This window comes from Coccinella septempunctata, chromosome 9 (assembly GCF_907165205.1).
Source record: "Coccinella septempunctata chromosome 9, icCocSept1.1, whole genome shotgun sequence".
In the NCBI taxonomy this organism is placed as follows: Eukaryota; Metazoa; Arthropoda; class Insecta; order Coleoptera; family Coccinellidae; genus Coccinella; species Coccinella septempunctata.
Window position 1 is genome coordinate 8,747,734 of NC_058197.1, and position 22,388 is coordinate 8,770,121.

Genomic DNA, 22,388 nt, shown 5'->3' on the forward strand with positions numbered 1-22,388 from the left:
TCGCCAATGCTACACCAGTCAGTCTAAGCTCTGTATTACCTGTAATGTTATCCACCTCATCACTTCTTAACATTTCGTGAATATCGCAAAAAGTCACAAAATCTTCCCTCGCAATATAATTGTGCAGATACCTGAACGACAGGCTTAACTGTGATGTATGAGATAAATCAGTTGTCTCATCAAATAAAACTGAGAAGTATTTAGCTTTTCTAACATTCTCTAGAATGTTCTCCTGAATTATCTCTTTGCAAACATCAATCAACTCATTTTGCACAGTCTTGCTGATGTATGTTGCATTGGACTTACAAGTCTCCAAATGATGTTGCAGTTTTGTGTCGCCTGAATCTATACGAAATCTCAGAAGTGCTCTGAAATTTCTTCATGAGATAATACACTGTCATTTTCGGGCAGTGAATTTGTTTGAGAGTTCATATTCAATAATAATTTACCATCGTCACGATGCCCACGTAGTGGTATATTCTGACGACCACAAAAAATTATTGTTTTGACAATTGGTCGCAGACGTTCCCTGTTTTCATTGATTTCTTTCATTCTTTGACTACAAATCTGGTTCAAAATGATATTTTCTGGTTTATGAAATGTTGATAAGAAAGTTTTTCCTATTTCGACAGCTTTCTCATGGTACTTGTTCCGCTGATGTGTCAGCAGAGCACCATTTTCACCGAGCAAATTATCAAATACTTTTAACGGTTCTGTGACAAGTCGTTTCAAAGATGTATTTGAGTTTACTGCAAACAAAGCACAATATTTGCAGTAAAGGCCCTGCTCTTTATGAGACGAAACAAGCCAGTGAAATTTGTCAAGGTGCGACCTTTGTGCATATTTTTTTGTTTGTTTATTTTTTTTTGTTGACAACACAGTGAGGAAAAATATAGTTTGGAGGAGGCACCCGATGCTTTTCTAACAACATTGCTTTAGTTGAATCATCAATTTTGTTCCCTACGTGCCATCCAATATCAGAAGAAAATTTCTCAAATTGTTCAAAATCCGAAGTGTGTGTATTGGTAACAGGACCAACAGAAGTTGAATTTTTTTTTTTCATCAAAATTTGTCGAAACCGAGGAAGTAGAAGCAGCAGCAGAATAACTACTATCACATGCACTGTTAGTTGTTATATGTAAATCATTAGTTTCATGCTTTTGTTTCTTTGTGAAATATGAGTCTATTTTTCCAAATGTATCACCACATCTATTACTTTTCGAACCACTGTCATTTTTGTTCTTAGGGTCACCCTGAAATAATTCATGCTATAAAAAATACACATGCACCCCTCAAAGCAAAAGCATTAATTTTATTAATTTATTATTATGATAAATCCGGTCACCCGTCACCCTAAGACCAATGGACAAATTATTCTTCCAAAATTAAGATATTTTTCATTATTGGAACTAATCACCCTTCAATATTCACTTAATTATGATGAGCAACTAAAAAAAAAAAAACAAAAAACAGAATAAATGTTTACGAACACTCAAATTCAATTCAATTTTCTCAATTGAAACATTTTTTTTTAAAACACAAGATTTGAGGGTTCGTCCAGTCCAGGGGGGGGTCATGACCCCCCCCCCCCCTGGATCCGCGCTTGCTGGCACCATGTTTTAAAAGAAGGCATATCATGGATTTCTCTCTGGAGTTGTGTCGTATCTTATCGCCCATCAACAATTCCAGAACAGTTTTTCTTCTATAATGCAATGTGTCAACATGGAAATCCAAATGCGGCAACGTATGCGGACGGACCAATAATATCTCACATTTCTGACGAATTCAATAGATGAAACATTGGTAGTGCCGTTCTCCATGACTTCTGATTTTCTTTAGAAGTAATATGGAAGTAAATATTTAACGAATTTATCACTGAATAAGAGACTTGAGCGAATGTGCCAAACTGGAACACGCAGCATACTTACTACAGACTGGTAGCGCAAGAGTTGCAATATGTAAATAATTTAGTAACGCTTGCAAATATGCAAAATGATTCTATTTGTACTCACCAGCATTGTGATCTGCGTCTGCGCAAAGAAGATTACGGTTAGCTTAAGGAGGGTAGGGGTGAGAGTACCTGGAATACGGAAATATCCGTATTCCAGGTACTCTCACAATAAAATCTGTGGGTATCTGTGAGTCATAGCCGTCTACAAGGACGGCTGTGCTTTGAGTATACTATAGTCTATTCAAATATAAGACGGAGCAATGTAAACAAGTTCGCGCAGAGGTAGGAGGATCTTCGCTACTTGCCGTCCAGAGTCGAATTGAGGATAATTCACACAATCGTATCGTTTGTACTCCGTATTCATCTCCAAATAAAAAATTCACAACAGCTCAACATAAAATATGTATTTACACATAACTGAAAAACTCTAAAAAAAATATCAACATAAATATCACAGAATCGAAAATATTGACCGAAATATGAAGTTCAGAAAAAATAAATAAATAAACAAAAATGCCATAATATTGAAATAATGCACAAAAAAAGTATTCTGAATAAAAAAATATCAAAAAGTATAAAAAAAAGATAAACAAAATAACGTAAATAATCTAAAGTGGGCGAAAAATCATCAAAAAAATCATTCGGAATTCGTTTCGCCCCCGTCTTCGGTGTCAGTTTCACTGAGATTGATCACTACCCTCTCTATGGTTGACTCCATAATATTATCAAGTTGCCACATTTTTTCCTCAACCTCCTCTATGACATGTTTACATTTCTGCCACTCGTCAGGACCAATAGTTCGTATCGCTTCCAGAAACAGGTTACGAACCTCAGAAATTTTAAAAGAGGAGTTCTGTGCAGCTACTTTCCCTTTAATTTGAGCCCAAATGAGCTCGATTGGATTTAGCTCACAATGATATGGTGGGAGTCTCAACACAGTTCTACCTGTTTCTCTTGCCATTTCATCAATTCTATATTTGTTGTATTTTTCTTTATTTTCTTTCACCAAAACAAGTAGTTCAGCTTTCAGAAGATTATGGTCGAAAGAAATATTTCTGCTGTTTAGCCAGTTTTTTATATCTTCTTTTCGGGTTGAAGAAGACGGTACGGAATCAATTTTTCTTGAATGATAGCATTACGATAACAGCGTTATTCTCAAGGGTAGGCAAAATTGTAGAGAACCACTTTTCGAACGATTCCCCATTCATTTCTTCGTGATAATCTCCAGACTTATTGGATTCGAAGAACCACAAGCCGTTCTCTACAAAACCATTTTGCCCTCCTATATGACAAATGATCAGTCTTCTTCCCTTTCCACTTGGATTTTTGAGTCCAGTGGACAGACCTTCCCGACGAGCTTGTCTACAGGACTTAATGGACTCATCAACCCATATGGTATTTTTTGTATGTCCTGCATTAATCCAAGTCTCGTCGAGGTAATAAATTGTTCGACCCTGCTCCCTATATTTTCGAATTTTTCTGAGATAATCTCTCCTCCAGACAATTATTTCCTCCCTATCTATAAGGAGACTATCACGACCACGTTTTTTGAAAGCAAATTGCATTTTCTTCAATAATTTATAGAAGGTGGTTCTCTTGAAATTAGGTAAACTGTCGTCATTGTTGACAATTTCTAACACCTTCGAAATTGTAGGAATTTCATTACGAAAAAAAAAACCGTGAACTATTCGTCTTATAAGATTCATGTCCAAATCGTCAACCGTATCAATAATTTTCAAAGAATTAGATTTTTTCTTAGGTGCAGTTAATATCTGGTTTTGTTTATATTCCTGAATAATTTTGAATATGGAGGAATTACTTACACCTGATGATCTTGAAACAATGCTCACCAAGTCCCTTTTTGACATATTAGGATGATCCTCAATTTCTTTTCTATAAATATTCAGAATCATCTCTTTTTCCGGAAGAGAAAAATGTGATTTTTTTGTTCTTTTTTGTGGCGGGCCCCAGGCATCACTCTCAGATGCAGTATCTGTTTCTGACATTTTCACCGCGAGTTCCTACAAAACAATGAATGCGAAATACTATTCGTTTACGCTGGCACAGTTGGATTCGAATGATATCTGTCTGCAATCTGCATTCCGTTGCGATTCCAATCCTGGAAGTCTGAAACGGACGAAGTATGGATAAGTGTTATGACCGTTTGACCAATGAGAGATGCCCTATGCGCAAACCATGCGATACGCGTTGTTTATATTGCTTATATTTGAATAGACTATAGTACACTTCGTCATTAGAAAATTCGAGTCCCATTTACCCTTCGATCACAACACGTCGTTAAATTTCAATAATCAGACTTCCAAGAAGATCTTCGACTATACAACCACTAACTAAAAAGAATTTCGAAGAATCCTCAACGACAAAATAGAAAATAGTTATCAACTGCATAGATTTTGTTGAATGCTTTGGAACAAGAAGTATTTAAATTCTCGGACTATATGACCTACAAAATAACAGAACCGTAGGTACCACTAAAATAAAAACAATTCGTCCGTATAAAGAAACACCCTCAAATATTGTTGATTCAATGAAACTCAGAAACAGTACCCTCAGACGTTGACAACGTTTTCGTGACCCCTAAAAACATTGACTCGTAGTCACTCACGGCCATACCAAAAAAAGCCATTGAAATTTTCAAAAAGCGATAATAGGGAGATAAACCGAAAAACAGACGCCGACTTTTTTGAAAAATACTTTTTTTTTTAGTTCTAGGTAGCTTTGAAAGAATTCTGGAGTTCCTTATGAAAATTTTGAACGGTAAATCGTAGATTCTAATGAAAAAAAAAAATTGGTGTCGCTAACTTCACGCGGCGCCGTCTTTTTCGGAAATTCAGTTCAGATGCTATTTTTCGTTAAAAAAGCCCGTCACACTAACAGTGCCATCAAAGGAAATGTTGATCGGGACTCCGGTTCTGATCTGGCAGATGCTGTGGTAACTGTCCGGTTAGAATTTACCCAAGATGCAGGTAAGTGCGGGAAAGACAACCTTCGTGTAGAATTAAGCCATCTACCCTGTGTCGGACCCTCAGGTGTTGTTATCCCACAGTCCTGTGACTGTGTGACAGGTATCGCTGGTAACTGTCGCAGTAATGCTCTACATGTCTGCCTCGTCTCATTCATGACCGGTTCTAATGTTGGATTCCTTACAGGGGTACCAGTACGTGATACATTGACTGCTACAGGAGGATCGAAACCATCTCCCTAGTGGATCAGTGATGTCTCGACCCTTAGATCCTCTCCGGTTGGATCGGTGACATCCCAGGTGAACTGGGCTCCTCCACATCCAAAAGAGACCCCTGATCCCGGTTGGATGTCTGCGGCTGTCTGTGATTACTGCTCCTACGCAGCTCCTCTAGTGTTTCCAAAGCCTTGTCTGTAGTCGCCTTCATTTGTTCAATTAATTGTAACTGTATTGTGTCTGCAGTGACAATAAAGTCCAGCCTTCCTTGAATGTGTATTAATCTGGTGTAAAGTCGCGAAAACTCGCATTATCATAATTGAAGTTCTGAAGGGATTCCACCAGATCGGTGAGTTTATTTTGGCAAATCTCAATCTCGGAGGCGGGATTCAATGATGTTAAGGGTTGTAGAGGTCCATTAGACTGGAGCACTTGTCGTAGCAGGCTCCGTTTAGCCATCACAGTGCCCGGTATCGATTGTCCCCTCAGTTGCAATTCGTATGTAAGTTCATCACTAAGTAACCGATTCACTACCATGTTCGACATTTTATATTGTAATGAATCCCAGTTTTCTGACAAAATTGGAGTTCATTTTAGTGCATTCCTTTCATTTCACATTTCCGCCTTTAAAAATATTTAATTCTGAAATATTCAGTGCATTCATTCCGATAGGCAGAGTAAATGTTAAAAAACCTTTTATCTGTGGTTAACGTTGTATTTCTTACATGCCGTTGAAGATTTCGACGTTTTTCTGATTTTGATATGCGATAAACCGGAGCTGATGACGTTTTTCACTCTTGTCGCATTCTGGAATTTTCAGATTTTTAAAGTGTGGGGGGGATTTGCCAATGAAAGCAGATTTTCCCCCGCGAAGGCCACTTTTACTCTTTTGTCACTTGACTCTCTTTTATCTCTTTACTCTCTTAGCTCTTTTCTATGCGATTCGTCTCTGATTGTGTTCACGACTAGCCGTTCAACGAATTTAGAATAAATTTTGTGTTACGAAGATAGTGCTCTTAGAAATTAATTTTTATTTTTCGTTTTTTCGCGAGTGCCTTGAATAAAGGAGGTAGGTCCCCGTCTATACCGTTCAGTTTCTTTATTAGACCTACACCGGTTACTTCTTTGACACTGCTGTACTGTCATGGTGGGTAAGCCCTTGGGGTAGTGAATCGAAAGTCCCGTCAACACCTTCTGTTCGCGTTCCCGCGTCATAAGTGTTGAAACAGAAATCTCTTCTTTTCTATCAGTCATGGTGCGTAAGCCCTTGGGGTAGAGAATAAGAGATACAGCTCGTCGTCAGTGAAATCCCGTAGTTGCGCTCAAAATAGACCTTTTCTTCGCTATCAGTCATGGAGCGTAGCCCTTGGGGTAGCGAATAAAAGTCTCGAGTAGATCCGCCCTGGTTGTGTTTCTTTCAGTTCTGGAGAAATACAATTAATTGCGTCCCGATACCGTATAGCAAGTCATTTCACTTCGCGAGGTCATCCTTAGTATCCATTTCGTCAGTTCTGGTTGGCGTATTTTATTGAACAACCTTTGATTTTTCACTGTACCCGGTATAAACTTTATAAAGTGCTCGTGATCGGATCGAATTTCCAGAATGTATGTTTGCTGATCGATTCGCTCATATTTCATACCTACACATATTTCCGTTGTTTATATGATCAGTTTTCGAAGGTGTGAATAAACTGGTACATAATTTGATTTTGACTACTTCGTTATCGCTACCACCCTAGATAACAGCGAACTCTGTCTCCGACTAGCAATCTCTCTGGTAGGTTTGCTATTCTTCCTAGTGAAAAGAATAGCTGGCGCTCGAGATAAGTTTTCTCCGAGGAAACCACGTTACAATATTCAACAATAATAGTCCAAGATCCCAGAGCGACCAGATATAACTTATTTTATTTAGGATCTCAGTAGATTCTCATGTGCTTTGAATACCTGCGAACTTGTGGAGCTTGCCTAGTGACACCTGGGCAGATACCAGGTGGCAATGGTGACTGAAAATAAGTGTTACTTAACTTATTTTTTGTGCATCTTCAAAGCGTCTGGCAAGAGTTTTGGCCCATGGGAAGTGTCTGGCACTTATAATATAACTTCAGAATGATTTTATTCAAAACATATATAAAAATCAGCCGTGTGAAAATAAGTTAAGTAACACTTATTTTTAGTCACCTGGTATCTACCCAGGTGTCACTAGGCAAGCTCCACAAGTTCGCAGGTATTCGAAGCACATGAGAATCTACTGAGATCCTTAAGTTTCATCTGTGTGGAAATAAGTTATTTCTGGTCGCTCTGGGATCCTTCTCTATAAGTCCGATTCAGAACGCACTAATATTTCACACCCTGTATGTCTTTCACAATCCGTTTAAGTTCTAATTCCGACCCGGTAAGTTAATCGCTAACCTACCCACTCAAGTTAGGAGTGGGTCCCGGTGTACCAAAAAAATAAAAAATAAAGTCTAAGTACCAAAAACAATCTAAGTCCCGATGTATCACAAAAAAAATTGACCAACGTAACTCGGAAAAATTTCAGTCAGTCCCACTAAAGTCCGAAAATATTCGAGAAATACCGCACACAATCGCAAGTCGTTTCGAATAGTCCGGAAAATTTCCCGAAATTCGAATAGCACCGGAGACAACAGGTTAAATTCCAAACAGTTTTTAAAGTTCAATAGTCAGAAAATAAATTACAATAATAGAATTTCAGTTTTTAGAAAAATCAGAAATAATCGGTGAGTTTCAACAGTACAGTTCAAAAGAAAATATAAAGCAAGTTATCAACAGGGATAGGTGATTCACAACTAAGCCGATAGATAAATCAAACCTATCAAGTTTTATCAATTGCTACACTAATTTTCAATCTTTCAATGTCCAGAAATTCACTCACCTCCAATGAGAAATTCAACAGTTCAATTCGATAAATCAGAAATAATGAGAAATCCGAAATAATTTTCACTGATAGAACGACGTAATAACAGTTCAGTTTAAAAAAAATCAATACAGTAATCAGCAAACAAGGTAATACCTCGAGCCTTTTACCAAATGTTTATGGAGGGTCCACAGGGGTCAATATTGGGACCCATCCTCTTCATAATATACATCAATGATATCTTTGTTCCAGGTTGTCTCCATGAATGCCTGTACTGTGATGACAAATCACTTCTGATATGTGGAAACTCAGTAGAAGAAGTAGAGAGAAAAATAATGGAGGCACTCGCGTATGCAGAAGAATGTTTTACTGCAAACAAGCTCAAACTCGACCATGACAAAACTCAAAATTTATCTTTCAGCAGAAAAACAAGAGACCCAGTTAAGTTTCTAGGAGTTGTAGTGGACTCAAGTTTGGACTGGAAACCATACATAAACAAAACTTGCAGGAAAGTGAGCAAATCGTTATATTTGCTCAGAAGCCTTAAAACTATCTCCTTCCCTGATGTCCAAAAATCTGCATAGTTTGCTATAATTCAAGGGGTATTAGCATATGGCATTTCGATCTGAGAAATGTCGCCAGAAGCACCCAGATTGTTCATAATGCAAAAAAAAGGTATAAGAATATTGTACAACATGAAAAATCAGGATTCGTGTAGGGAAAAGTTCATAGCAGAAAAGTTACTTACACTGCCATCCTGGTACAAACACGTTGAGCGCCATCCAAATATCGATATATTTTCTTGTGGGGCCAAATTTTTTGTGTCGATATTTTGTTTTGCTCTTATATCATATAGATAATCCCTTTGCTCAGATTTTCCCTAAAAGTGCAATATCGCCTGATATCAAGAATATTGATGACCGGGCCCACGGAACCGCTCTGGTCCTCAGAAAAATAGAAACGCACAGCAGATGCGGTACAGGTGAAATTTGACGAGTCCAATCTCCTTATTATAACCATAACAACACCTGTTCAATTTTTTTTTCGAAAAAAAAAATACTACTAAAAAGTAGTCGTAAATTCCAAAACAGCGGTCCTTACGGACCGCCGTGGCCCTACAAGTAAGACTATCAGCGGTCCCTATGGACCGCTGTGGCGCTCAACGTGTTAAAAAGGTCCTCGATTATGTGCATGTAAACAAACATATCCACAGAACAAATAGCAGTTTCCATGAGAAAAAGACAAGATATAGGGAACACTTCACCATGCCACTACACCGCAGAAATTACACACAACAATTTGTTGACTTCTGGGGAGTGAAAATGTATAACAAGTTGCCTGAAGAATTCAAGCTCTTTACAGCAAAAAAATTCAATGGAACAAAAACAATTTAAAAGTTATGCGATATTTACTTTGGCTTTGGTTTTTTTTTCGTATTTGCTGTGTTGCATATATATCTATGTATAGAAGCTCGTAATCGTTGATCCACTTTGTTGTATATTGTTTCAGTATGTGTATTATATTTTAAGATGGACTATGTGATATTTTTCTCATTTGTACCTGTGATATTTTTGATATATTTAATTTGTATTTATGACTAGCCATGTAAATATTTTTGATGACGTTAAATAAACATTTACAAAAAAAAAAAATAAAAGGAACAATTAAATAATTATGTTCAATGGGGTACAACAATAGGTTGATTTTCAAAATATAGTTCAATTCAATTCACAGTATAACAGTTCAATACAGAGTGGCAGGAAATAGAACACAACTCAAGTTTATTTTTCACAGTTCCGTTCAAGAGAAAGTTAATAACTGTTTTCTGAATTCACTCACTGTCTGGTTAATTTCTCTCACCTCTGTTGCTTCCTACTAGATTTTGAACTGTCTCTGCTCCGTGCGCCATTTTTGTAACGCCCTTTTCTCGGGTATCTCGAGCGCCAGTTATACTTTAAAGGAAAATAGCAAACCTACCCTGGTAGCTAGGAGCCGAAGACAAGATTTCGTGGTGTCTGGGGTGATGGCGACAACCAGTGAAAGCCAAAATCAGCGTGTACAAATTTTATTTGTCGAGTCGTAAAAGGAAACACAAAAGGCACTTTACAAAATCCATACAGTGAAAGATTCGATGAAATAGGTTGAGCAGAAACAGTCTATTCTACAAGGTTTTTCCGCGGAATCAGATACAAGTAAAAATTAAGTGGTAAAATTACGGCGTGAAACGGACGGAATTAAACAGGGATCCGATCTTTAACGTGTTATGGTGTTTACAGACGTGTTCGCCAGCCAGAACCTAAGACTTACACTTAACGGACAAGTATCGGACCTCAGCCAGGTTAGGGGATGAAATAAGACGGCACAGACTCACGACGGTGCACCTCTAGGTGCGTTCTGCACCCTCTGAGTATCCACGCCAGTGGGGTGTCGTACTAGTAGCACAGGTGAATGTTGGACAGTAAGGAAGGGTCGCCACCCCAAAGTGTGTTCGGTACCCCCTGAGTATCCACGCCAGCGGGGTATCCTATTAACAGTAGGGGTGGAACTCAAACTATGGTATAGGAAGGGTAGAAATGGAGGCCGAAGTTCCAACAATATAAAAAAACGGAGTGTCGTCTTACCTATGGTTTCTGGACGGGCACTTGCACTCAGAAAGGAAAATAATCAAATGAAAGTAACGAAAAATTCTATCCGCAATATCCAAAAAAAATGAAAGAAACTCAACGTAAATTATATTGCAAGAATAAAACTTAACGGCAGAAAAATAAGTTTCGGTAGCGTACGGCAAGGCAATTAATCATGAGTGAGTGACATGCGTGGGGACACCTGATTTTATACCCACAAAGTGGGTGAGGAAACTAGATGTGCCCCGGCTGTCGAAAATCCTGAATTGGAAATTGAAAATATTCCTCTCAAAATTAATTCAAAAAAAAATTATTTAAAATGAAACATAAAGATTATTCTAAAATGAGGGTGCATTTTTGCCAGATAAGTACATCCTCATTACAACAGTGTTTCTGTATTGATTGACAGTACGTTTTCAGCGCCATCTCATTGTCAAATGTATTTTCACTGGCCCAAAATGTAATCGGTTTTTAGTACCGTAGATATGAGGGCGTTTTCTATCTTCCTACTTTATAATCTTTGGCTGAATCTATTTCTCTTCCTATGTTATTGTTTCTTTTATATTTCTTGATGGCTTTCGTATCACAGACAAAAATGTATTCGATGCTTTTTAAACATATATGCTGACAGTGATGCTAACGCCGGCCCTGGGTAAGATCATGCAATGCATCTTTGTGGCCTTTCTTATGGTACTTTCAATTATTCAAAATGAAACCTTCAACCACAAAACCCAGTTATGGTCGAGGGAAAAATTATTTTAACACATTGCTGTCATCACATATATTTTTTATTAGGAAGGACTATACAACACTTGGAACATATCAAGATGTAAATAACAAAATAAAGGTTTCGTATTCCTATGAATTAACAATATATTCTAAATCATATAAAAAGGAATTCAGTTCTTGAGTCAGTACACCTCGAATACTTTCAATATGTTATTAAATTAAAATCTGACAAATATATCTATTTACATAAACAAAATCCTCAAGAGAAAATAGCTCATCTTCTATGATCTCATTTACAAGGTACATTACATTGATCACAATAAACGAAGTTGTTGCATATTTTACAGAAATATTATACATTTTTTATTTGGTACATGAGCTTCAGGAATGCCTTGGGAAAGGAATAGAACTACAAACGGAATCTAATACTATTTCGGCTGCATCCCAGAAATAAACACTTCACTGTAAGAAATTTTTTATCGTTTCAATAGAAAAAGACATTCAATGCTTGTCAGAACAAATTTTTGTTACCCCAAGAGAAAACTATGTTTTTAGGACGACAATGGTATAACATATTTCCTGGAAAATATGAACCTACTAGTACCTAGTACTATTGCAGTCTTATTATCAATATTTTTTACTCATATCAGTCGAGCCTACACAACTTGGAGAACTAGAATCGGAGTCACTTGAGTGGTAGTACTTTATTCAATAATTGGAGGAATTAATTACTGTTCGAATTCCAGTACGACGCTTGCAATTAAGGCAAAAATAGAGGTTCTCTTTTCCAAGAATGATTGCAACCCCAATAAAATCGCTAAGTGGACTTTCTTCAGCAGGGAATGCTTTGACCTCTTTTGGTTGTTTCACAGTTCCTGAAACCCACGAAATCGTTGCTTGTGCATTTTCTACTGGGGAAATGAGAAGAACCTTCGAAAATAGACTCTTTGAAAAAACTTTCGACAAATTTTGTTCGAGCGTGTTAATCGGAATGTCATAGGGCTGATCTGATGATGGGGTTGAAAGATGACCATGAGAAACTTATTTTGCGATTGACTCCTCCAAACTATACCAGATAGAAATTTCTTTCCTGTTGAAAATCACCCCCTTTTCTAGTCCTTGAACATGATGTCACTAAATTTCTGATATTTGTATTTCTTGGAAATATATGATATCCTGAAAAAGTTTTATTTCATCGGCAGTGAATTGGTACCGTTTCCTAATTTCAAGATACGACCTTACACTTTTTTTTCAAGGCAGCCTTGTTGGTCCAAAATCGATAAATGGCTTTCAACACAATTTCCAAAAACACCTCTAGTCTTCCTAAGAAGGCCGTTCATATTATGCATTAGTATGTACATAATGAGTTCCCACAACAATTTTTGGGGCCTTAGTATGACTGGGGGTATTTTTTGAATACATTTCAAATCTAAACACACGGATTATAATGTTGAATTCGAATATCATTCTTTATTTTTCAATGGGTAAATTCAATATAGCGATTTTAGAATATCATATGTTTTCAATATGAGTTCCAAAAGAAAAAATATATTAGAAATTGAAAGACATTATGTGGGAGGTGAAACCTTTTCATCCAGAAACAGAATCTTTTATCTGCACTACTTTGGGAGATGAGTTTTTTATGAAATGCAAAGGATTAAATGAATCAAAAGAAAAAAATTTAACCAATATGACAATCAAAAATACCCATCTGTAAACAGAACAAATAGCTAAATAAAAGTTTGAGGCATTTTATCAGAATAAGGAAGGTAATATATTAATTATACAGGGTGATTGATTATAAATGACTTCTATGGGTCAATGTCTGAAACAGATTTAATTTCAAATGGGTAACTAATTTTCTTTTCAATCTCCTCATTCTCCTTGAAATGTTTCATCCAACAGTCTTCACATCTGAGTTTGACGTCAAAAGAAATCAAAATTAAGTCAATTACCTGCAGACAGAATAAAAGAATTGATCGAACTGATCGAAGAAGTAAATCTATTGAACGCGCGCAATCAAGATATGGTCCTGGCAGAAATGGAAAAGAAGAGAAAATGTATCGAGCAAAATGAGGCATGCAGACTACTTCAACAAGTTCTTCAATTGATTGACGACATATCTTTTTATAAACAAAATCCAGATTTGAGGTATTCCAGATAAAAAAAATCAGAATTATTAGGAGAATCAAGAAATCAAATGGAAAATAGGGTTACCATTTGAAATCGAAAAGTAGAATCACAAACAGGCTTTCGTAAACACCTTTTGTATATGAAAATACATTTTTCAGAATTTCCTCAGGAATTATGAAACTTTTGTACGACACATTTTTTTTATAACGACACAGAAAATTTAAAGGGAAGAGACATTGATAATCAATCACTCTGTACTATAAAATTTGTTCAACATCTCTGATCGTTTTTTTGGTTTAGTATTTTCCCAATACAACCTTGTTTGGAATTTTTTCTCAGTTTTTTCTAAAAATTCATAATGGTATAAAACATTAATATTACAACTACGCGCAGGATAGTTTCAATCCGTTTCGTAGTTTTTGCACAACCGTAGGATTATTCATTCAGATTGAAATTTATGCAACCATGAATGTTTAAGAAATGGTGAGGTTTTTTCTAGATTTCGTAAATATTTCGAAGTATAAATATGCAATGATCTGATCGTACAAAAAAACGTTGCGTAGGTTTTTCATTCTCTACACAAAATTTCATCGATTATGGAAAAGTTCCTACCATCCTTATCAATATTTTTCACGATATTTTTTGTTGGTTGACTCAACGTGATTCGAGGTACTCAAACTGATATGATGATTTGAATAAGCTCTGACAAGTAGTGAAAATCTCAGTGAATCAAGTCCCAGAAGCTCAACAACTTGGTGCTAATCGCGATGTGAACCTGAATTGAAAGGTGTTTTTGGGCAAAGCGAGTGAACCAATAGGCACCTTGTATTCTTCGTTATCTACCGGTGATATCGTGTAGTGTTGTAATAATCCTCCGATTATTCCAAGACTGATCAGATTGACCATTTTGTATCCCATGCACGATCTCTTACCGCCTCCAAAGGGCAAAAAGTGATCCGGCTTCATGACCTTACCGTCCTTGATGAACCTTTCCGGCATGAATTTTTCTGGTTCATCCCAAAGCTTGTCCGACATACTGAGGTCGTAGTTGTTCAGGAAGAGAAGAGTGTCTTTTTCTATCCGGTAACCTGAAAAGGAAGTCCATCTGAATTATTGGTGATTGAAGAATGAAGGATAATTTCATCAATTTTCAAATGCTTCCTGGCACCGCTTTAGGGGAAGCCCCTTTTTTCGTTATCGGTATCCTCATGAATTCCAAAGACGTCGGAATATTAACGTTTTTCCATTCCAGATTTTCGCATATGATTTTCGAGAAGAGGGTTGGTCTCCTCCCTCAACCAAAATAAATCTTTGGTCCTTGTTCTTTCAGTATTGTTATCTAGTTAGCCTAGACCATTTACATGCATAAAAAGAATATTGCGTTACCATAGCAACGAACAATAACTCATTAGAAGTGTCAGTGTGAAGTTTGAGGTCAAAAAAGTAAACCAGAGTTATGTAATAAATTAAAAGAAATAAGATATCCACCGAAATTGTAAAAATCGAAAAATTGGAGTATCGAGCCATCATTAAGCAACTGCATTTAAAAGGGTTAAGAGGTAAGCAGATTTACGAAGATATGTTTAATAGCCTTGGTGATCAATGTCCTTCGCATGCGATCGTGAAAAATTGGACTGCAAGCTTCAAAAGAGGTAAATTTTCCATTGAAGATGATGACCGATCGGGAAGGCCAGTTTCTGTCTGTCCCCGAAAATAGCGATGCAGTTCATGACATAATTTTATCAAACCGTCGAATTGGGCTAAGGCCCGTTTGCACCAATACCCCTTAAAACGAGTACTTAACTGAGTGTCGTTTAAAGTTAATGGACGCTTAATTTTATTCCCAGTTGCACGACTGTGGCTTAACAGAATCTTAAGGGGCCCTTAAGTTCTAGTGATATTTCAGTTTTTTATTTTGGTGCAACTTCATCCTAGTCAAACAATTTCATTGGTTGGCCGGTTGCCAATGATCGTTGTCATTTCATTAACCTAATTTTATTTTCCTATCAGTCAGTGTCAAGGATATTATTATCAAAGAGTAAAAACTTTTTGTTGTTGAATTAGAATTAATATTGATAATGATAATATTGATAATGATTGTCAAATAAAAGGTAACTAAGTTCATATTATTACAACACTTTCTTTGTAAGGTCTTGTGTGAATTTTATTACTAATGTGAAGAAAATGTCCTTATTGCCCTTGTTAGTACGAATACGGTGAATGATTGCCAAGCAAGTGGTGGTAATTTACGAAGGCACTCAACTTCTCAACAGAAGAAAAGAGTACTATAATATTATTTGTGACACCAAATTGAAAATTAAAAAATACTGATGGCATTACAATAAAGGCAAAAGAAAAGGCTTGGTATTCAGTGGTGAATTCATTCAATTTTCAAAATCCATCAAAAATGCGAAGTTCTACAGCCAGTTCAACAAATTATTTAAGGTTAGAATCCCGCCCTTAAATACCCAAGTGGTCATTTCAGGAGCGCTTGAATTTAAGGCCAGCTTTAAGCTACATTCACAATCAATTCACGGGCCGAAGTGCACTTCGGCACGGAAGCTTAGTAGATGGCGTTCTCCGTTACCTTTCACAATGAAATTCAAGACAAAATTTCTTGCAAGTTGCAAACTATCACTTCGGCAAGGAATTTCGTGCCGGCTATAGATGATGCTGATGCTTATGTTTTGATCAGTTACATTTTTGATTCATTTGAGTATTTGGTTCCAAGATTATTGCGAATGGTAAATTTCGTGCCGAAGTGCACTTCGGCCCGCGAATTGATTGTGAATGCAGCTTTAGCCATTTAAATGTCACTTAACAGTTGGTGCAACGTAATTTAAGTTAAGGGATACTAAGTGCGTTTGGTACAAACGGGTCTGAACCGTATATCTGAAGCACTGAATTTCATTCGAACGCGTTCATCATATAGTTCACGTCAATTTGGACATGAGAAAAATTGCTGCAAAATGGATACCCAAATGTTTGAATGTTGACCAAAAGCGTGGAAGGTTAGAAGCATCGCGTTCGATCTATGCACGATTTGAAAACGATGTAGACTTCTTAAACCGAATTGTTACTATGGATGGGTCTTGGGTACATTTCTACGATCCAGAAACAAAGCAACAATCAATGGAATGGCGACACTCTGGTTCTCCAACACCTAAGAAGTTTCGTGTCCCAAAATCTGCTGGAAAAGTTCTTGCTTCAGTTTTTTGGGATTGCCATGGAATAATCACGATTGATTTTTTGGATAAGGGTAGAACAATAACCGGAGATTACTATTCGACATTACTGACCACTCGCGGGAAAAAATCAAAGAGAAAAGACGCGGAAAGCTATCCAAAGGTGTTTTGTTTTTGCGCGACAACGCCCCCTGCACAGAAATCTCATGTTGCCATGTGAAAAATTCGTGATTTAGGGTTTGAATTACTAGAACACTCTTCATATTCAACAGATTTGGCTCCATCCTACTATCATCTCTTTCCTCAACTCAAAGAAAGTTTGAAAGGTCGTAAATTTTCTTCCAACGAGGAGGTAATAAAAGCTGTGGAGGTCTGGTTTGCAGAACGAGAAGAAACATTTTTTTTGAAAGGTCTAGAGACGTTGCAGGTTCGCTGAAATGTATCCAATTGTGCGGAGAATGTGCTGAATAATGAAATATTTTGACATTGAAATTTTGTTTGGTTCTATAGTAGGCTAAGAATTTTTCAATATATCCTCGTAAAACTATTCATAAGAAAACTTACCATCGATGGAACTGTCTTGGTTGGATACCCTTGGAACAATTGGCGACGCGATCAACCTCACAGCTTCATTTATAGTGGCTTCAGTGTAAGGCATCTTATTTCTATCACCGATCACTACATCTCTTCCTTCCGTGCTCACAATCCTGTCAATCTCCTCCTGGATCTTCTTCTGTACCTCAGTCTCCTTAACCAAAAACCCAAACAATTTCATGATGAAATTACCGACAGCAGAATGTCCCCCGATTATATCCTCCAAGGCGAACAGAGCGGTCTCCCAGTCGAACTCTGCCTCCGTCCTCACGTGTTTAATCAAACTTTCGACATAGTCCTTAGGTTCCTCCTCCACATTGAACGTTTCGTACCTTTCCTCGATGATTCTACCCAATATGAAGTTTCTTATGTTGTGCGTCAGGGTAGAAATCCTCCTCAGGTTCTTCTTGTGGAGGGGCATGAGGAAGGGGAGGAAATCGGCCGCGTAGCCCTGGTTCACCTCGTAGAATATCTCGTCGAAGTCTTCGACCATATCGAGGAACTCGCTGTCGTTGTAGCTGAATTGTCTGGTGCAGAAATGTTTAGTGAAAATGTTGGCGCAGTGTTGTACGATGATCGGTTTCAAATTCACCGGTTTTCCGGTCCCTAGTTTGGCGACCATGCTCCTGGTGTTCTGGTGGATTATGCCTTCCAGGTTGCTGAATATGTTGGTGGTTATCCTTGGGAACGTGTGGGCCCTGAGCATCTCGCGGCGCGTTTTCTGTACTTCGGACCAGTCGCAAAACGCTAGAGCTGAAACAAATCCCTTCTTAGTTTGTTTTTCCAATTATTTCGATCGATAGTATTTTCTAATGAAATGATGAATATCACTCTTCGATTAGATCTACAGAGTGGGCTGCTGCAAACGAATCAGTGGATTTGTAAGTCGCCAGAACCGAATTATACAGAGTGTCCCGGATAAGATGGGAAACATTTTGATCGGAGACAGAAAACATCTATAGGATCACCGAAAACGACCATATTTAGTACCTAGGCGTTACAGTTTCTGATTTACAGGGTGTTTTTCAAATTTGAATGGAAATTAAAACCATCTTCTGGTTTTATGGCAAGATTTGGAATATTATCAATTTCAATACTGAAGGGATTTCTGACGACAAGGGTGATCCTTTACCAAAATCAACAGAGTTGACGCATAGTTGATGCAACTGGTGAACAAGTTATGTACCTATGATTAACTATTTTTTACAGCCTTCATCAGTTCGATGAAGGCTGTATTATTTACTTCTTCTTTCTCGTTTTCTGTTCTTGTTTTTCGTTTCAGACATAATTTCGATTTTCATGTCAACTATTTCATGAAGTTTCAGTGATATCGAAAAACAAATGTAACATTTTAAAGACCCTTTTTCATGTAGAATGCAGTGGCGTAGTCAAAGATTTTTTCAGTACGCCACTTCAGTGATATAATAGTAACTTTCATTTTTTTTTCAATATAAACCCCATGTTTTTTTACAAATTCCAGACTCATATTTTTTTCTGATTCAGAATAAAAAATACACGTCGTGTTTTTAATTGTCCTACCAATAAAAAACTCAGAAACTAGTTTGGTGAAGTTGGCACATCATTTCCATTGATAGTATAACAATGAACTACATATATGTTTCTATGTTGTGTCAGGTTATGAGGGACTTTGAAGATCACTTTCATTCCGGATATTTGAGTACATGCTTGAAAAATTAAGAAATTGCGAGAATTTCCATGACTACTACTGCTGGAGAAGTGGACCTATTTGAAATCTGAAAATTTGGATTATGATATTGTTCGGCATCTACTGAGCTAAAATATTCTTGAAGCCTAAGCACTTTCAGTTATACAGGGAATGAAAGTAAATTTTTCAAAAAATTTTTCTTTACTTTTTCTTTCCTGATATGATAGAATATTCAATTCTGAATATATTCCTGTTCAAATCGTTGCATTTGTCAATATGCGTATTCAGTATTATGTTAGATATTCCTATTCTATCTATCCTTTCATATCAATGTTCCATGGACATTATTTTTCTTCGCAGAATCCAACGCAATCATAAAAAAATTAGGGTTCTAATTTGAAAAACGAAAGTTATGGGCAAATCTTTCTCCCAATTTTTGACATAACATTTGGAACATCCTGTGGCTAGTTTTTCGAAATTCAGAAAATGTACAATATTCCCATATTCTTCGACTTCAAAAATGTGAAAACGATTTGTGTTTAAGATATTTAGAGTAGGAATATCGAACATAATTCTGAATAAGTATATCTTTCTTTTTTAAATGTGTTTTCTCAATATTTTAAAAACCATTTGGACTAATGCAACGATATAAACGGAAATATATTCGAAATTGAATACACTATCATATCAGAAACGAAAAAATAGAAAAAAAAATTGTTGAAAAATTTATTTCCATTCCCTGTATAACTGAAAGTGCTCACGCTTCAAAAATATTTTAGCTCAGTAGATAATGTCGAACAATATCATAATCCAAATTTTCAGACTTCAAATAGGTCCAGTTCTCCAGAAACGTCTTATAGGCCCTCGAACTTGGTACACTCTGTATAGGTTATCTACTACTTTCAGAACATATCAATTTGAATTCAGGTTTACAAAATTTCCTGAATGTGATATCTGGAATGAAAGTGATCTTCACACATTCTAAATTTTTTCAATTTACTTGATTGGTATTCCACATTGTATAGTGTTATAGGTATATCAGTTATCACTATATCCTCGATTCATTCAGGAGGAATTTTGATGGCAAGTATTTTGTTTTTCATTAACATATTAGAAAATGAATGGGAAAATTGGAGAAGAAAAATAACAGAAAGATAGAATGCAATTATCCGTTATATAAATAATCTTTAACTAGCAAACCAAGATCCAGGCAACGTTTCGATTCAAAAATAGGTTTCATCAGGGCTTAGGGAAGTCTACCCAGAAACACCTGCTTCTTTGCAAAATGTGTTGAGGAAATACCATACTTTATCTACACTTTCCTGATGGAGAACTATATTCAGTTCGAAACGTTGACAAGATCTTGGTTCGTTAGTTAATGGTTGTCTACATACCCGAGAATTTCTATCATTCTGTTATTTTTTCGTCAATATTATAAAGCAGAAATTATCACCCCTTTTACATTAGAATTAATGGATGGTTCAATAGTTATTTTCAACAGATGGAGAAACAGAACACACAACTGCAGGAACCTCAGCTACTCTAAGAAATTGGCTCATGGGCCTCAATACCGAACATGAAATTCGTTTGATCATATCATTTTTCTTTGCCATCATTTGAAGATTCTCATGTCTTTGCCGTATGAAAATTAAATTTTTCAACAGAATTTGGATTCTTGTAGTCTAACTGAATAAAAGAATGGCTTTTCGCTCATTGGACGAAATCATTATTGAATCTGCATTAAATGTGACTTTTACATACAATATTACGATACAGGTTTATGTCATCAATACATATTTATATTCCCAAAATATGTAAAGTTTCTGAAGGAAAGAATCGAGTACAGTAACGAACAAAACTATGGCCTACTTGACGACGAAGTTGCCAATTTAAAAATTAGTAGTAGATGGTTGTGTTAGCCAGACCTAAATCATAAGAAATGTAGGCTATAGTTGTAAATCTTGAGGTTTGATTAATTCTATTCATCCAACTTGATAGTCTTCTCATTAACCCCCTGTACATTTTTGGTCGAAATAACGAACAGTGTTACAATGGCAAAATTGAAGATGGTGAAGTTGCCAACGAAAAAAAGGGTGTTACTTTCCCTTTTCATCCCAACATAAAAAATTTTAGCACCAAATTACCAAAATTAGATTACTAGTTAGTTTACTATAGTTTTAAGATATTCTTCGATCTTTTCCTTCTTTTCTTGTACTTACTACGGAAATTGTTTCTGATAAATGCCAATTTTTCATGAAATTTTTTCGAACATATCAAGATACAAAGTATCTATAGCAATACGATTGATAACAATAGAATATACTCACAATTTTGTTTGTTTCCAGAGAAGAGATGCTCGTACCTCACGAAATTCGGTCTGGCATCGAAGTGGTTACTCTTGTTGATGATGGCTTCTCTGATGTTCTTCTGATCATTAACGACCACACATTTCACGTTTCCCAGCTGCAACCTCACAACATTCCCATATTTCTTCCCGATGTCCGTGAAGGCCTGGTACGGGACTTCGTAACCTCCCAGCAGGTGAAGATGACCAATTAGGGGCAACTGAAAAGGTACTGGTGGATCCGGAAGGCCATTCTCTGCGGTTTTTCTACTTTTGCTTCTCCTATTTTCGCGTATGACCAGAAGAACTATGAACACTAGAATGACCGATAAAACTATGGTGAACTGACTGAATAGTAGGAGCGACATTTTCGTTTTTTTTTTTGTTTGTTTGTTTATTCTCAGTAAACACCCTGATTTTTGGTTACAGAGAGCCAACTGTCTGCTCTTGACGCAAACTGCTGTCTGAGTTATCGAATGTAGTTCAATCGTTTAAATACCCTCATGCCCTATTTAGATGCATGTATTCACAGGAGATGTTTCGGACCAACACGATTAAATGAATAAGAATGACAATAGAACTATGAAGATTTTCATATTTTTTATCTTTACCATCTGACCAATTTCCGATGTTGACCACGTTTATGCGACGATAGTGTCGGTCTACTTGGTTGTAGACGAGGGGGGTGGTTTTTGAAACGAACGTGAATACTGTTGAATTCAATTAGGGATTTGTTAATTCCAAAGTTTAAGATATATTCTGACGAAAGTATCTCGAACTGAAATCAAACAATTAATTTCTTCAATATCGAATTAAATAGTCTGGAATTAAATTAATATTTCGTCAAAAAATAACTCAAAATGAAAACGCCGAAACCCGTTGCTTTATTTTCAGTTAACCTAATTTTCTGGCAATAAAATTGAGTGTTTTTCATCCACCCCTTAGCCGCAACCCCATTCAACTTCCCTGTTTCAAATACACTGCGCAAAAACATTAACGCACATTATGGAAATCTCAAATTTATTCTACAACTGAAGGTGTTTTCAATGATAATTATTTTTATCAGAATTATGCATGCATATGTTATC

The 22,388-nt window shown here is 36.6% G+C and overlaps 2 protein-coding genes across 2 annotated transcripts; both read right to left on the reverse strand.

The window, feature by feature from the left end:
- Positions 1 to 2,588: 2,588 nt before the first annotated feature.
- Positions 2,589 to 3,819, reverse strand: LOC123321101. Its single transcript, XM_044908604.1, has 3 exons — positions 3,802 to 3,819; positions 3,086 to 3,591; positions 2,589 to 3,006 (listed from the first exon to the last, which is right to left on the reverse strand). Exons 1-3 carry the CDS (start codon positions 3,817 to 3,819, stop codon positions 2,589 to 2,591), a joined length of 942 nt encoding a protein of 313 aa, XP_044764539.1.
- Positions 3,820 to 11,415: 7,596 nt separating this feature from the next.
- Positions 11,416 to 22,182, reverse strand: LOC123320471 (cytochrome P450 307a1-like). The gene is made up of 3 exons (XM_044907803.1): positions 21,284 to 22,182; positions 17,261 to 18,043; positions 11,416 to 14,599 (listed from the first exon to the last, which is right to left on the reverse strand). The coding sequence occupies exons 1-3, from the start codon at positions 21,666 to 21,668 to the stop codon at positions 14,256 to 14,258; spliced, it is 1,512 nt and encodes a 503-aa protein (XP_044763738.1). The 5' UTR covers positions 21,669 to 22,182; the 3' UTR covers positions 11,416 to 14,255.
- Positions 22,183 to 22,388: the final 206 nt, after the last annotated feature.

What these genes read in the sequence shown, in the direction of transcription:
- LOC123320471 (XM_044907803.1), bottom strand. Translation starts at nt 21,668, where the DNA reads ATGTCGCTCCTACTATTCAGTCAGTTCACCATAGTTTTATCGGTCATT. An exon ending in CTCTGGAAACAAACAAAATT is followed by an intron (nt 18,044 to 21,283) that starts GTGAGTATATTC and finishes GATTTGTTTCAG; the next exon opens with CTCTAGCGTTTTGCGACTGG. An exon ending in CCAAGACAGTTCCATCGATG is followed by an intron (nt 14,600 to 17,260) that starts GTAAGTTTTCTT and finishes CTTCCTTTTCAG; the next exon opens with GTTACCGGATAGAAAAAGAC.
- LOC123321101 (XM_044908604.1), bottom strand. An exon ending in AATAACGCTGTTATCGTAAT is followed by an intron (nt 3,007 to 3,085) that starts GCTATCATTCAA and finishes GCTAAACAGCAG; the next exon opens with AAATATTTCTTTCGACCATA.